The 15,541-nt window shown below is 44.1% G+C and overlaps 1 protein-coding gene across 4 annotated transcripts in view; it reads left to right on the forward strand.

Moving 5' to 3' along the window:
• The window catches only part of LOC110000872 (A-kinase anchor protein 13), a 124,644-nt gene that overhangs the window by 45,323 nt on the left and 63,780 nt on the right, over window positions 1-15,541 (forward strand). For all 4 annotated transcript variants that reach the window (XM_065952438.1, XM_065952439.1, XM_065952440.1 and 1 more), the window contains exon 9: window positions 3,309-3,382. In XM_065952438.1, the coding sequence (XP_065808510.1) occupies window positions 3,309-3,382 (74 nt within the window). The remainder of the gene's footprint in view (window positions 1-3,308; window positions 3,383-15,541) is intronic.

Genomic DNA, 15,541 nt, shown 5'->3' on the forward strand with positions numbered 1-15,541 from the left:
CTTTCTTTGGTCCATGTTCGATCTTTAGCGATGGATAAATACACATTTGTTGTGTTTACACTCGTGTAAAAGATAAATACTGAAGACAAGACGGTCACTCAGCTGGAAAGGAAATGAGCATGACGCTAATAATGCTCATTATAATCCATAGCGCCCTCTGCTGGTGACAACCAGAAACATAACCTCTAGTTTAGTATAATGATTCTCAAATGAAATGGTCTTTGGTGAATAAAAATAGTAATATTGGTGCATATCTGCGATAAAAGTACCGATAGTCACTGGGTATGCTAATATCGGCCGACGTTATCGGCTGGCAGATGAATCAGTCGGGCTCTAATACTTAGGTGTGGACGGGGGCGTGGGTAGCCTAGTGGTTAGTGGGTACGCCTCATGTACGGAGGCGGTAGACCTCCTAGCGGGCTGCCTGGGTTTGAATCCGACCAGTCACTTCTTTCCCACATGTCTCTGTCTCTCTATCCACCGTCCTGTCTCTTTAAATAAAGGCACAAAAAGTACCAAACTATCGTGTTAGTGCGACTTAATCTGGATTTAAAATGCATGAAAACATGTTAGTCTGCGTGGAATCACTGAATTCCACCCCGAGATAATTACATTTATTCTAACCTTTATTTTAGCAGGAAACATATATTTTTTTAGATTCAAGATCTCTTTTTCCAGAGAGTCCTGGCTAAGACGATAAGACGTTAAGCAGAGAAAGGTGCACGCAGCGCTCACTGCTGCAGGTGGAGGTCTCACGTTTACACCTCACTCAGACCCAAACTGGCCGAGGCGTTCTGAGCTCGCTCCTCCAGCGCCGGGCTTTGACCCCGAAGTCGAACAGCAGAAAAGTGTAACACAGCAGAAGCTAGAGGGATGGTGTTTATGTTTACCCTAACACCCAGAGGTGTAAAGACGTCCATGTTTTCACCGTTTGACTTCCAGGTTCTCGCTTGATAACGTGTTAGCGAGGTCAACCAGATAATGGTCGAATGAAAACTGGCTGAAAGGTTATATCACCCCCCCCCCCCCCCCCCCCCCCCCGTGTGAATCGACTCCCGGACAGAAAAGCTCTGGCTGTGCGCTCAGGAGTGTTTGCATGAAGCATCCGTCCTGTCTCCATGACAACAGCCGCCGTATGACCCACACTGCTCCGTTAATTTTTACTGCATGTTCTATGTTTTAGATCGTTTATTTCTCCCTCAGATACGGAGCGAGGAGGATGTGGAGACAAGATACGATCTGTACATTTAGGAAAAGAGGTCACATGATGTCACAACGCCGCCTTTCTGCGCTCAGAGCGGCTGCACAGACAAGACGTAGCGCTGCTGCAAACGCTCTCTCCTCTTTGAAAAAACAAGAATCTGAAACCATGACCAATCAGAGTCGTTCCTGATGACCTGCAGGATGAGTCACAACAGTCCTGTAGCTGATTCCTTAAAGTAAAACAATAACTTTGCTGCTTCACTGAACGAGAGGACAAAAGGAGACATTCTGGGACACGTTACATAACAGAACCGTCTTCAACCTCCCGTACCTCAGGCCATGTGTGCTTTAACAACACGTCCCTCTATGTTCATATGTTCTGTGTTAGGCTCTGGCTGCAGTGTGCTGCATGTCAGCAGGCAAGGTCACATTACCCGAGCATGTGACCACGTCTAGAAGGCTGCGCTCTCTCTCTAAAACAAACATGCACAAAGCCAGCTGATGCCGAGCGCGGAGCAGGAAGTGAGAGTGAACGTCCAGCACTCCTCTCTCTCTCTGTCTGCCGCTCATTTTCACTCATCAGGAATAAACGTGCTCGACCCCAAAGTCCAATAAAGAAAAGGTCAGGGGCGAGGTCGCACACAGAGTGGGGTGTCATTATCAAACCCGGGGATATATTTACCGGCTGACAGTGGGTCAGCACTGAGGAGCAGAGACGGGTCCTTTCATGGTTTGAAAATGAAGTGATCGAAGAAATAAAGGATATTAAAAATAAACAATAAATTATTATTATTATTATTATTATTATTATTATTATTAATAATTATAATTATTATAATTACTGTTATTATTATTATTATTATTATTATTATTATTATTATTAATAATAATTATAATTATTATAATTATTATTATTGTTATTGTTATTATTATTATTAATAATTATAATTATTATAATTATAATTATTGTTATTATTATTATTATTATTATTATTAATAATAATAATTATAATTATTATAATTATTGTTATTATTATTATTATTATTATTATTATTATTATTATTGTTGTTATTATTATAATTATTATTCATATTATAATTATTATTATTGTTATTATTATGAAAGGAGGAAAGATGTGCAGTAAGAGACTTTCTCACTTCCTTTAGCGAGCATTGAGTCACGCTCGCCCAAACACGCCTTCAGAGAAAGATTCCTTTAATCCATCTCAAGATGATGACACCGGGCCATCAATGCACCGATTGGGTTCTGTTTTCATAATCAAAGAATGATTCATTCATTTACATCCCAATGGTCATGGTGCCTCGGGGAAATGTTCTTTTTTTCTTTTTATTAGGAAAAGCACAGTATAATTTACATTGCACATAACCTTCATTATTTAACATACTCCCTTGATCCTCTTAGAGGTATTTGTCCATTGTTTGTCCCCCTTTCAGCCGGGACTTGGGAAAGACGGGTGCACAAAGTCTGAGTGTCTTTGTCCATAATGCTGCCCTAAAAAAAGTATTTTTCTTATAAATCGATTATTTACTGCAACATGTGAACCACAGAACCGGAGAGCTTACTGTTTCTGAATCAAGCAAAAAGAAAAACAAGAGTGTAGGTTTTCACAATTCACAAACAAAAAGTCCAATCTTACAGGTTTTACGCATCAGTCCATTTAGACCATATTACATAAAACTTTTGGGAAATGTTTTTTTTTTTTTTATAAAAAGTACATAAAAAGTCCCGACACTGGGGTGCTGGTGGCGCAGTGGTTAGTGCGCACTCCCCATGTACAGAGGCTGTAGTCTTCCAGGCGGGCAGCCCAGGTTCAAATCCCACCTGTGACTACTTTCCTGCATGTCATTCCCCTCTCTCTCTCTCTCTCTCTCTCTCTCTCTTTGATTTCCGACTCTGTCCACTGAACTATCTCTCCATTAAAGGCACAAAAAGACCAAATATAAATCTAAAGAAAAGAAATAAAAAGTGCTGACACGAGCGACCCTCTGCTCCTCTCACTCTGAACATGTGTAACTCACTCTCTGTATTTGTTAAGATTTGAGGATTTGCTCTCATTGTGTTGTTGTTTTTTGATTTTCTTCAGAGGCGATCGTGTGCGAACAGACGGCAGCAGACGATGAAAGCGTTCCAGTCGAGGAAACAGACGCAGTAACCACGGTAAGATCAAAGTGTTGGATGTGGAGGTGTGTTCAGCTGTCGACGTGTGTTTGATTTACACGAGTCAGAGATGAGTCATTGTTTGCCCAACAAGTGAAACACCCTCAGTAACCTTTGTCGACCAGCAGCAGCCTCTGAGTCGAGTGACTGCAGATCATTTCCTCTGCAGATACCTCGACTTGACAAACACCGGTTTTACGCTTTACATTTCTTAATGGCTGCATTCCAACACTTTTAGTTCCATCGGTGCTTTCTCCACCACGATAAGGCCAAATGTCTGTGAGTCTGATTCATTTAGATCAGGGGTGGGTAACTGGCAGCCCAGGGGCCACGTGCGGCCCCCATCAACCCTCCACGTGGCCCTCAGGTCAATTTTTACAAATCAATTAATTGGAAACTGGAAGGAAAACATGACAAAATGTGCCATGAAATCATGAAAACCAGAAATATGTTGATGATAATATTTGATCACTGGTGTATGTTGAGTTACATTTGAGATATAATTGTTTTTGTATCCTACAATTTGGCCCCCTGGCAGCGGGAATTTAATGACTGTGGCCCTTGCTGTGACCAAAGTTGCCCGCCCCTGATTTAGAGAGATCCAGTCAGCAAGGAGCGCTCTGATGCTACCGAGGCTAACAAAACAGATCAGCAGGGTTTGTTTAGAACGAGAAAACAAAAGTGTGCAGGATGGACTTCTGACAGGAAGTGGAAGACAAACACATCAAATCCAAAGTCTGGATCCAAGTCATGGAGCTCGCTGCTGAAGCTCAGTTTGTCCTTCTTTAGTTTGTCCTTCCATCAACACAGATGTAAACATTCCAACAGACATCCACAACAGGCCTTAGTTCACCAGTGGAGGGTCAAAGATGAAGCGTTAAATAACGTTAGGAGTGAAGACGTCGAGCGTGAGACACGGCGACTTCACAGTCTGATTGGCCGCTTGTTTCCAAGAACGAAGCTCGTCATCCTCCGAGTCTGAATGCAGCTCTTTGATAGTGTGCAGCATGCAGCGCTGCGTGTGACTCTTACTCACTTTGGTAAAACAACGAGGCTAATCGATGATGTCATTCTGCATCCTGTTTGCACGGCGGGCCGGAGCCTCAGTTTTGAACAGGCACGCTTCTTCAGATGAAGGGGAGGAGTTCCACTTTTCATCAGCGCACAGAAAGGAAACGTGCAGTTTGTGTTCAGTAGAATGAATCTGAACTCTTAAGTTAAATGTTCCTTAAAGACAGAGTCAGCAGCTGTCTCCTTCAAAATAAAACTCAGACTTCTCCTAAAGTGAAGCTGGCTGGTTCCTTCAAAATAAAACTCAGACTTCTCCTAAAGTAAAGCTGGCTGGTTCCTTCAAAATAAAATCCAGACTTCTCCTAAAGTGAAGCTGGCTGGTTCCTTCAAAATAAAATCCAGACTTCTCCTAAAGTGAAGCTGGCTGGTTCCTTCAAAATAAAACACAGTCTTCTCCTAAAGTGAAGCTGATCCATTGTCCCTTCTGGGCCTCCGTACATGTGTGGTGGTGACTGTGTCTGCAGAGACTCTGTCCTCTCACTGGATTTTACTGTTCTGATTTGTTCTGGTTGACTCGGGACGTTTGTGGGCGGAGCTGGTGTGTTTCCTCCAGCCAATGACAGCGCAGCAGGTGAGTTTAGGAGTGGATACAGTTCAGTGATTGGACGAGATTCAAAGCGGTGAATATGACGGACGAGGACGTAGCAGCAAAGAAGAGAAAATATAATGAGAGTGAGGAGAAACACCAAGTGGATAAAGATCGTTCTAAAACGAGGGTGAACCTTGTGTTGTCTTTTACCCGTGGACGTGGAGTTGGTCTACTTCCTGTTGGACAGGAAGGTGATGAACACCGGAGGTTAGCTTGTGCTAGCGTGCGTTAGCTTGCAGTGTAGCTACAAACAGTAAACGTACACACTGTGACCTGCAGTGAGGGTGAGTTTCTAGAGGAGGAGGGGCCATGTTTGAATGTTGTGTTTACAGACAGATACTGACTCTTCCTTTAAGAACATGGCCTGAAAGTGTTGAAACTCTTTGAGAAACCTCCGGCTCACAGAGATGAGCAAAAGCCCGTCAAGCGGCTCCTGAGACAGAATGGCAGATACGTTCTTGTGCATACGTCATGAGTATTTTTTATCTCAGAATCTGTAGCCAGCTCTGTTGTGATTGCGAGCTCTGGTGTAAACCTAAAACACATTTTATTATTGAATGTTTCTCTTATTATCCCATGTCTTCTTAGCGGGCTTGGCAGAACCAGAGAATGCACATTTCTTTCTTTTCTTGCAGACTGTGTTCTGATGAGCAGCTTCATGTGCAAACTGAAGATCTGCAGAAAGCTTAGGTGGATTTTTTCCTCCTAGTAAGTTTTTTTTAAATTTGAGACTTGCAGCCTTGTCTGTTTTCTTTGTTTGTTTTTGTATATTTGGTGAGTGCTGCAGACATTCAGCAGGACGTAGTACCTCTAAACACACTTCACGATGTGCCTCATGTTGTTCAGCTCGTGTCTCAGCTCGCAGCACATGGACGTGATGTTCAGCAGACTAAGTGTTGCTGACTAACAGATTCCTCAGCAGCTTCAGCCTGCAGTGGCTCTGCTTATTCCTGGGCTGCGGTTTAGGTCAGTGGTTTGTTCTCAATGCCAGATGTCAGACTGCAGGGAATAATACACACAGCATGCAGTTCACCGGGGTCGCCAGCAGAGGGCGGTGTAGCCTCAATGCCAACGTTAGAGCTGTTCCTCTTGACATGAAGGGGACATTTAAAGATCCATCTGATCCTGTTGAAAGCTTCATGACCAGCAAATACGACAAATACAAAATCAAACAGTGTGATGAAGTTTATTATTTATCTGTGAATAGCAGTTATAAAGATGATGAGTGTTAAACGAGAGCTGTGAAAACAACAGGCTGGATAACAGAATCTAAACGGAGCGACGACGAATAGCTGCATGAAACAAGATGTTAGGTTAATGAAGTAATTAAAGAAACATGGAGCATGTCGCTGTTCTGACAGGATGTAAGCTGTTCAGGAAGCAGATAATTTAATGTCTGTTGAATCAGCGTGTGTGACATCTTGTGCATATTTATAATTTAAGAAGAGAGGGACTTGTAGTCTTAGACGCTGTGACCGAAAATGTTTATTTTGCTTTTATATAAAGGTTTTCTTAAGCAGCTGTGTGCCCTCTCTTAAAGGAGCAGTATGTAACTCTGACCCCTAGTGTTTAAAATGGGTACTGCAGTCCAGATTCTAAACATCATAGAGAGCTGTCTCCCCCCCTCCTCCTCCTCTCTAGAGTGGATGCTCACTCAGGTCACCATGTGGTGGACTCTGAAGCTTCAGTGTTTATCCAGCTCTGCATGGGTCTGTAAACCTTTCTGTGTTCTAACCTCTCTCCATTTTTCAAAAGCATCTCCAATATTGATCCTAGTTTGAGCACGTTTCTGCTCGTGGAGCTTATTAGAAACATGCAGAGGCTTTTTAGGTCGGGTACAATCACTTCTATCTGAACCACTTCTCTTGACCGCTTCCATCGCTGCAACACCTGTTGACCTGATAACTGCTCTCATATCTGGCAAACAGAGGGGCGTCCAAAACGGCCGTGTGCGGGGGTCTTAAAAGCGCCTACCTTCTCTGGTCCAAACAAATCCAGAGCATTCAGGAGCAGAATCTAAAGTTAGAAGGAGGACATACTGGCTGCTGCATTGTTGTCAGAGAAGCCAGCACTTCAACATAGCATGTTTCCTTAATGATCAGAGAGTAAGATACCTTTATCATCTCACTCTCTACACAGCTCACTGATTGGTCCTTTAAAGACAAGTTCTCTTTTTAAAGGGACGACTCGTATGACAGGAACAAAACACAGGAGTTGAGTTGATATAAACATCTGAACCTGTGGTGTTTCTAACATGACGGTAAGGAGTGTCTGCCTTCACCGCTCCGTTTTATAACAAGGCTGTGAATGTAGCAGCAGCAGCAGCAGCAGCAGCTCTGGAGATTTCACCTGTGATATTGCATTTTTCCAAAGTAAACAGCACATTGCATCATTGAGCTTCACAGCCAAGGGCCAGAAAGGCCGCCCTAACAATATAATATATACTTTAATGTAGCCTATAAATCACAGTTATTATTTACCATGCAGGCTCCACTTCTCTGCTGTATATACTGAACCTCAGGGAAACATTTTCTCTCTTTCTGCACAAGCTCAAAGTATTTTTTCTTTACTGATATGATCGGTCACAGCGCCCTTAGCTCCAAACCAAGTCGTTCTTTTCTCCTGTTCTCTTGCTTTCTTCACTTGTATGGCTTAGACGCTCACCTTCTTCCAGTGCTTATAATTCATGAAACATAGAGGGACTATTTGTGAAGGTCAGGAAGCTCCAGATCAACTTTATTAACAAATTAGATGGAGGCGTTGCAGCCTGTAGTCTTCATCAGGGTCATGTTTCATTCTGGTCTATCCTGATTGAGAGACAGAATCAGTTACTGATGAGAAAAGTTTGACTTCAGTTTCAAACTCTGCCCTCTGGTTGTAATTCAGAGAAGAGTGTGACAAAGTCAGAGGTTTAGGTAAAGAACAGCTTTAACTTTTAACATTTATCATTTTGTGTTTCAGTTAGTGAGTTAGTTAGCTAGTTTTTAGTGTGTATGTGTCTTAGGGCTCAGTTTCGCTGTCATGCCCCCCCCCCCCCCCTCCCCCCACTGGTCTGCACTCACACTGCTCCAGGACTAACCGGGCCTGAGCACGGTTACCTCTTGTACATAAAGTCGTGATACTACACATGCATGGCTTTACGTTATCATGAAGCGTGCTTAGGTTACCATACAGGCAGAAGACGTGTGGTCCAGTCTGTGTCCGCACATCTGAGAACAACACCTCCTGCTACCTTCCTAGCTTAATATTCTCACTGCAAACCTCACTCATGCTACAGAGAGGCGACTGAGATTGTTGATTTTTTCATGGCTAATATTCAAATGTTGTATTCTGTGGTTCATTCGGTTCAATGGCTCGTTTGCAGCGTCTGCATGAACCTTCAAACCCCTGCTGCTGTGTGGAGGTCAGAGTTTGGATTAGGGGAGTGTTTGATTTGTTTGTGGCTGCCAGGATTCACACCTGCATGCTATTGGCCGGCTAATAGCAGGGCCTGAGATCAACGCTGATGCTGATGTCAGGAACAACTCACAGAGACCAATGCTGCGTTCCAGTTGATCTCGGAAATGGGAAATTCAGAGTTCCCAGTCGGAAGTGTCAACTGGAACGCCCCCTGAAGTCATAATTACGACTCGGAAACTTGGAGTAAAAAAAGTAGCCCTAGTTCAGATCCAACATGGCTGCTATGTGCATCTAAAGGGATGTTTAAGATGTAACTGTTGAGTTTATTAACAGCTTAGTCGACTTTTTGTGTAATTAAATCAGTCAGACCGATGGTATCGTGCAGGTTCTCTCTGTGGAGGTGTTTTCATGTTATTTTTGGTCAGAAACATCACGTAGCGTGTTGTTATCGTCTGGTGTTAGCTAACAAAACAAAGGTACTCCTGGACGCGTCCATGTTGCTTTTCCGACTTGCAACTGGAACGCAGTTTAGAAGGGAGCAATGGTGCCCTCTCCTGAGAAATGTGACCATGCATCTCTATTTAGAACTAATTTAGAGAAGATCTATAATAAAGTCACAGATGGGACTTGAATGGAGACCAGTATCACAGAAAACGGGTTTGTGTGAGTGTTTGAGCTGAAACTGGTGATATGGTAGATAAAAGTCTAAAGGTAAAATGTGAACGGGCATGATGTCTCTGTTTTTAGCCGCATCACCCAGGAATGGACGTAATAAATCACACGTTGGGAAAATCTGAAGGATGGTCTCTGGAGAGAAGCTGGACAATCTGTTTCTGCCCTTTTTTTAGATTGATATAAAAAAAAAAGGAGACGTGAGGCCATTTTTATTTACTACCATAACATCACTCTGAAGGTTTTTCAACACAGCCACAGGCCAAATCCATCATCCGAGAAAAGTGCAATCACTCCCTGAAGGGGGGAGCGCCCTCACAGGTGGCCTTACACACCCTCAGCCAGCAGGGGGGGTCGGATCTCAGCAGCAGGAAGTGTGATGATTGAATCAGTTTAACTAGTGAAGTAATAATACCCAGCTGCTGTCTGTCACACTCAAGAGAGAGAGAGAGAGAGAGAGAGAGAGAGAGAGAGAGAGAGAGAGAGGAAAATAAAGAGGAGGGAGGGAAGAGGAGGGAGGGAAGAGGAGGGGGAGGGAGTTAAGCATGAGTCTGGTTGAATGCTGCTTCTTTGGCCAGATGTGAAGCGTAGCAGACAGCTTCAGCTCTCCTCCAAAGAGTTTCTGCTGGAGTTTTAACCTTCTGTTTGGGAGCGTCTGCTCCGGGATATTTGAGGGAGAAAATGTACGAGCGACACAAGCGGAGGTACAGCCTCCGTGCCAAAGGAGAGAGAGCTGTGGACGTGGTTTTGATAAAGGTAGGAAACACGTCTGCACTTTCAAAAACTTAAGCAGCTTGGTTCGATAAGACTTGTAGGGCTTTTTGGTAATAACCATCGTTTGAAGAGGCGCTTTACAAACACGGTTGTTAAGTGCTTTAAACAGATTAAAGATAACAGCAAACGCAATAAAAGTAAAGTGAGAAATAAAACGCTGTACTGAAATCATAAAAGGGAGGTCAGAGTTAATTAGTGAAGTCATTAGATGAGAGCTCTGGGAGGTGATTTTAAAAAGCTTTAGATCCCTCCGACAGACTGCTCCTGAAGGACTGCTCTCACTTTTCTCTGAAAAAAGTTGTGGAGAAAAAGTTTTTATCTTTTGGCAGAGCATCATCATCATAACTGTCTCAAAGTGTCGGGGCATGTTGTAGAGAACCTGTACTCGCCTGCCCGCGGGTGTTGTGATGGCTTTTTGCAGTGTTGCACCCTGGGAGATGATTGCATGCTTGTTGATAGTGGCCCTCCACGCTCTCAGAGTGCTGATTATTTCGGGGTGGAGTGCGGGTTTGTGGATGCTTGCTGCACTCTGTCCCTCTCAGTGGAATAAACTGTGTATGAAACTTAAAAGAGGCTCAGGCGGTTTAAGGACTTTCCTGGATTCTCTGGTCAGAAACGTCGGCACTTACCTCCCAAACTATAAACCTAAAAATAGAAGACTGATTATGTTCTTCAAATATCTCATCACACCTGGAGCTCCTGCTGCTTCACCATCACTCTGCATGTGAATCTTTTCTGAACTGGATCTTCACCGGTTATGATTCTGCACAGACGGAGCAGAGCGCTTCAGGCCTTTTTCCACTCATTCTACCTCGGGTTCTTCTGTTGGCTTGGCGACAGCAGCGTTAGTTGTTTGACTGTTTTCGGATAATTCACAAGTAGTTTCTTTTCCGTCTTAAACACAGAGATGGAGAAGCTAACAAACCAACGATTCTACTTGTTTTGAGCACTGCAGGAAGTTCAGTTCATAAGAGCGTGTGGGATCAATGGAACAGATGTTGTTACTTAAATGTGCTTTTTTTAAAAAATTGTGAAAAAAAGGTGAAACCGGTGCAAGACGCTGCAAAGAACGCAAAACATAAACAGTGAGGTAATCAGGCGGCAGGGATTAAACAAATGAGCAAAAACATTACATATAAGAAAGAAGGAAAGGAAGGAAGGACAGGAAGCAAAGAGGGACATTTCTAAGTCTGAAGGCCTTCGAGGGTTTGGCGAGTAAGAATGAGAGGGTCGTTTGAAGTATCAAACTTGTTCAGGTGAGATTGTAAAAACAGACAGAATGACACCTGTTGGTTCTTTTATTGTTGTGTGTTTGCAGATCGTGTTAGTGTAGAGCTAAAAGCGCCATGCGGTAACCATGAGGGTTAAATCTGTGAAGATGCATCTGGAAGTTGCTCATCATCATTTTGGATCTGTGTCCTTTAGAGCCCGACAGATAAATCAGCCAGCCAATATCAGCAGATCAAGTGACTATCAGCTAATTTAACCTCTGATATGGGTTAGGGTCAGATATAATTTCATTTGAGTTTAATTGTGTTACACCAGCAGTTCTCTGTCACCAGCAGAGGGCGCTGTATGGATTACACTCGGGCCTGACTGATATGGGTCCAAAAATCTCATATCATTCGAGCATGAATTACAATAAACAAAAACCTCACTTTAGACACTTGAGAACTCCACACCTCTTAAAGGCAGGGTTGGTCATTTTCTAAAACTAGCATGATTTTGAAAGTAGCATTCCCTCAGTGCTCCGTCTGCACCCCAACCCCCCCCCCCCCCCCCGTGCTCCCTCGTAAGCCACGCCCCCTCACTTACATGCACGAGCGCCATTGCTGCAGAAGCGGACCTCAGCTCATCTCTTACATTGTGTAGAAACTACGGTGACGCACTTTGAGTGTGGGCTAGGGAGACAGGGAGGCGTCTGATTGGTTCATCAGATTGGTACCTCGTGGCAGACATTGGTTGAAGTTTTTACAGACTTACAAACTGATACAGATGATGGATTCTCTTTGTTCCTTTTTCAGAGAACATGAGTTATTCATTTCTGTCAGGACCTAAAGACAATTTCCAACAGAATCTGAAGAAGTGGATCTGGAGGAAATGACCAACCCTGACTTTAAAGCGCTGAGATAGTGGCCTGAATAATATTGAGAGAGAATCAAAGTGACTGAGGAATAAAGGGATGCAGCTCTCTGTCAACTGCTGATCATAAAACGGTGAATAATCTGAACGTGTGGCGCTGTGTTTGTTACTATAGAGCCTTTATTCACAGTCACTGTACTTAGTGAGTAGACTGATGATGTGCTGTGTGACTCCGGGCCCGGAGAGATGCTGGGATGTGAAACGCTGGTTGGAATGAAGTCATTTGGCCGAACGCCTGTTTCCATCTGAGGCCAGAGGAAACCGTTAGCCCAGAGCAGCCTTTTTCCCACACCATCATATCTCTCCCTCCCTCGCCCACTCGCTCAGTCCTCCTCTGTACTCTCTCTCTCTCACACACACACACACACACACACACACACACACACACACAGTTATCCTAGCTATTTCATCGTCGGGTGAGAAGAGGAGGTGACATCAGGAACACGTTTAGAAAGTGACAATGGGCTAAAGAGAGGTGTTACATAAAGCAGAGCGATCCACTTCATAGATACATTCCTCTCAGTACCTCCCTGTCTCATTCTGGATGTCACAAAACCCGGCAGACGGGGAGACGATCACCATGACGCACCGAAGGTCAGCGGTTAAAGAGTTTGGATTGTCGTTAATACTCATCAGGCAGGAAAGGAAATCGTTCAGTTTTGAGTCAGCATCTTAGCTGGAAGTCGTGTCATGTTGACTTTGATTAACCACTTTTTGATCGTCTTGATTTTAAGACTTCTTCCTCTTTAGAAGTCGATGCAGTTATCAACAGCATTGTAACACTATGTGAGTGTTTAAACTAGGTCAAAACTTTATGCAAAATCCTCTTCCCTAACTCTAACATGTGTCTCTAGACCGTCTACAAACGGACAATGATGAGAAAAGTCCATCCTCTCCGTCTTCTGCCTGCTCCACTTTTCAGAAAATGTGTGCTCAAACAGGCCGTTTGGAGATTTTCCCTTAATGACATCACAAAGGGCAGTAACCCCTCCCCCAGGTGGGTGACACACCCACAGCTAGGTGTTTGTTCTGCCCTCTGAGTCTGCCTTCTCATCGTAAACAATAGGACATGGAGCGAGAAAGATCGAGTACACCCAAGCCCTTCCAGAGAGGGGGCGTGGTCAGACACAGCTCATTTACATATTTAAAGGTACAGACACAGAAACAGCCTGTTCTGAGACTTCTTTACACTGGTTGATATGGAAACAGGAAAATACAAATAACGATCTCCTGCATCGACATCCCAGCAGCATGCTCTCTCTTCGTTTTACCCTACAAGTTATGCAACGTGATGAAATCCAGTCAAAAGATAAACCTGACCGGCTCTTTTTCTTTAACCAGTCAGTCCCTAAACCATGGGGGATGTAGTTTCACATTCAGGACTGTTTCTCAGCAAATCCCCGTCCCTGTTAGCTCCCGTCGGCCCTGCTCTGTGACCTCTGGAGTTCAGTGAAAGAATAATTTGTCTTAAAACATAAAAATGTAATCTGAAATAGATCCTGTGTAGCAGTTAGGTCACAGTGTGACAGTTGGTATGTTTGCTCTTATCCTGTTATGGTCGACTTCAGTGCTACCTTCTGTGCTTCAGAGACTTGCCCTCAGGTCTGCTGCCAGCCGCCCCTCAGGGTGAAAACTTTGTGTGCACATACCTGGCTGAAAACAGTCGTTCAGTCAGTCATGGCAGTCATCCCTCAGCGCTGTGGAACCTTCTCCGGCCGTCTGCGCTCCAGGCCCCGCCTCCCCCCTGCAAAACACACAGCAGCACGCTCTTTTATTTTTAAACCAGATGTGTTTTTACTGGGTACAGTTTAGATTCCCCCGGCGCTACAAATATGCAGCGCCCTGCTCGAACTCCCGCCTGCCAGCTTTCAGAGGAGGGATCCGTTCTCAGGCATGCTAGCTGACTTTAAAACGTGGTAGATGTAGGGTTTGCTGACTGCTTCACTGTCACCTTGTGCTTCCTTACACCTCAGATATGGTCCTGCGGTCCGGTTTCACCTACTCAAAAACAACCTCCCTAAGCAGTCACTCGGGGAAACTTGGGTTTCCAAGAGCGTCTTAAAAAGAGGGGCCTCGTTCTCAGAGCATGGCAATCCCCAAAACATGAACAAACATGAATATTTTGTGAATCTTGGAGCAAACTGCGATATCATAAAAAAACAGGAAGAAGTTAAAGACATAATCCAGGCTCGAGGCAACAAAGCTGCAGCTGCATGGAAAGCAGGAAAGAAGAGAAAAACGACCACTGTGCGAATGTGCAAATTAGAGCCTATATCATCACTGCCCCATTATTAAAGCATGAGTGGATCTGACTATAATTACAGCTGTGTATTGCATGAAATTGATGTCTTGCTCAGATGTAGTTATCTGCTGTTTAGAGTCTCTTCTGCAGAGAAATTAAAGCAATCTAAAAACAAAATGCTAAGCAGTGAGTAGACGTTCTTTAACATCCTGAATGTACGTCATTATAGAAGATTATTCTGAGGCCTCATCCTACCTCATGATCCACACACTGACCTCTGTGGTGGAGACGCATTTTAGGACGCACTCAATCTTGGCCTACTTGTCCCGTATGGTGCTAAAGCCCGATTGCCCTGCTGGCCTGCACTCACACTGCTCCAGGACTAACCGGGCCTGAGCACGGTTACCTCTTGTTCTTGCACCCTTAAACTGCCTGATATGTTATTTAAGACTAAATCTCAGCACCCATCTGCTATCATGGGACGACGACTCTGTCTCCAGGAGCGAGGGGCCGTCTCTCCGGGTCTTCTGGTGTCGCCAGCTGTCCGGCCTGGGTTTTCCTTTTTGCACGTTTGGTTTGTTTACAGTCTGACCTGCAGCTTAAGGAGCGAGAGGTGACGTCTCAGAGCAGATTGTTGGCTGCACCTGCATACGGATTAATGTTTAAAGCCATTAATTAAACTATTAAAGTAAATCGTCGTCAGATGGGTCCCAGGATTAAATTACAGCGGCTAGCCTTCTGTCTGTTTGATCTGGTTTTCCTGCGTACAGCCAGAGGCCACCTCGAATGCTAATGGACAATATTCATACTGCAAACAAAAATCAGAACACTCCAGATGTTAACATCAGGTCCTGCAGACTCTGAATTCATGTGCAGAAAAGATGCAGATTGAACCCTGTGTTTAATGTTATCTACCTCTCTGAGCGTCTATCTACAGGGGTCTCAGGTTATCAATCTAAAGGTGGTTTCACACTAGGGGTAGGAATTGAGCTCGGGCACGGTAAGAAACAATCATGCCTGATGTGAAAACGCCATGCGAGCAGAGTGATAAACTGAGTATAGGGAGTGTTGAGTGGAGGCATGTCTGTTGATAATATCTCAATAAAGTTTGATTCAACAACATCTTTTCCTGAAGTGAAGCGGGACGTTAGCTCTGATTGCCACAACATTTTCAAACTTTGATACGATTTTTGTGTAAATCAAAGGATAACAATACCTGGTTGGATACCATGGCGACGAGGATAGAGGTCCTAGGTACTGGGTCGTTTCT

The sequence above is a fragment of the Labrus bergylta genome, chromosome 3 (genome assembly GCF_963930695.1).
Source record: "Labrus bergylta chromosome 3, fLabBer1.1, whole genome shotgun sequence".
In the NCBI taxonomy this organism is placed as follows: domain Eukaryota; kingdom Metazoa; phylum Chordata; class Actinopteri; order Labriformes; family Labridae; genus Labrus; species Labrus bergylta.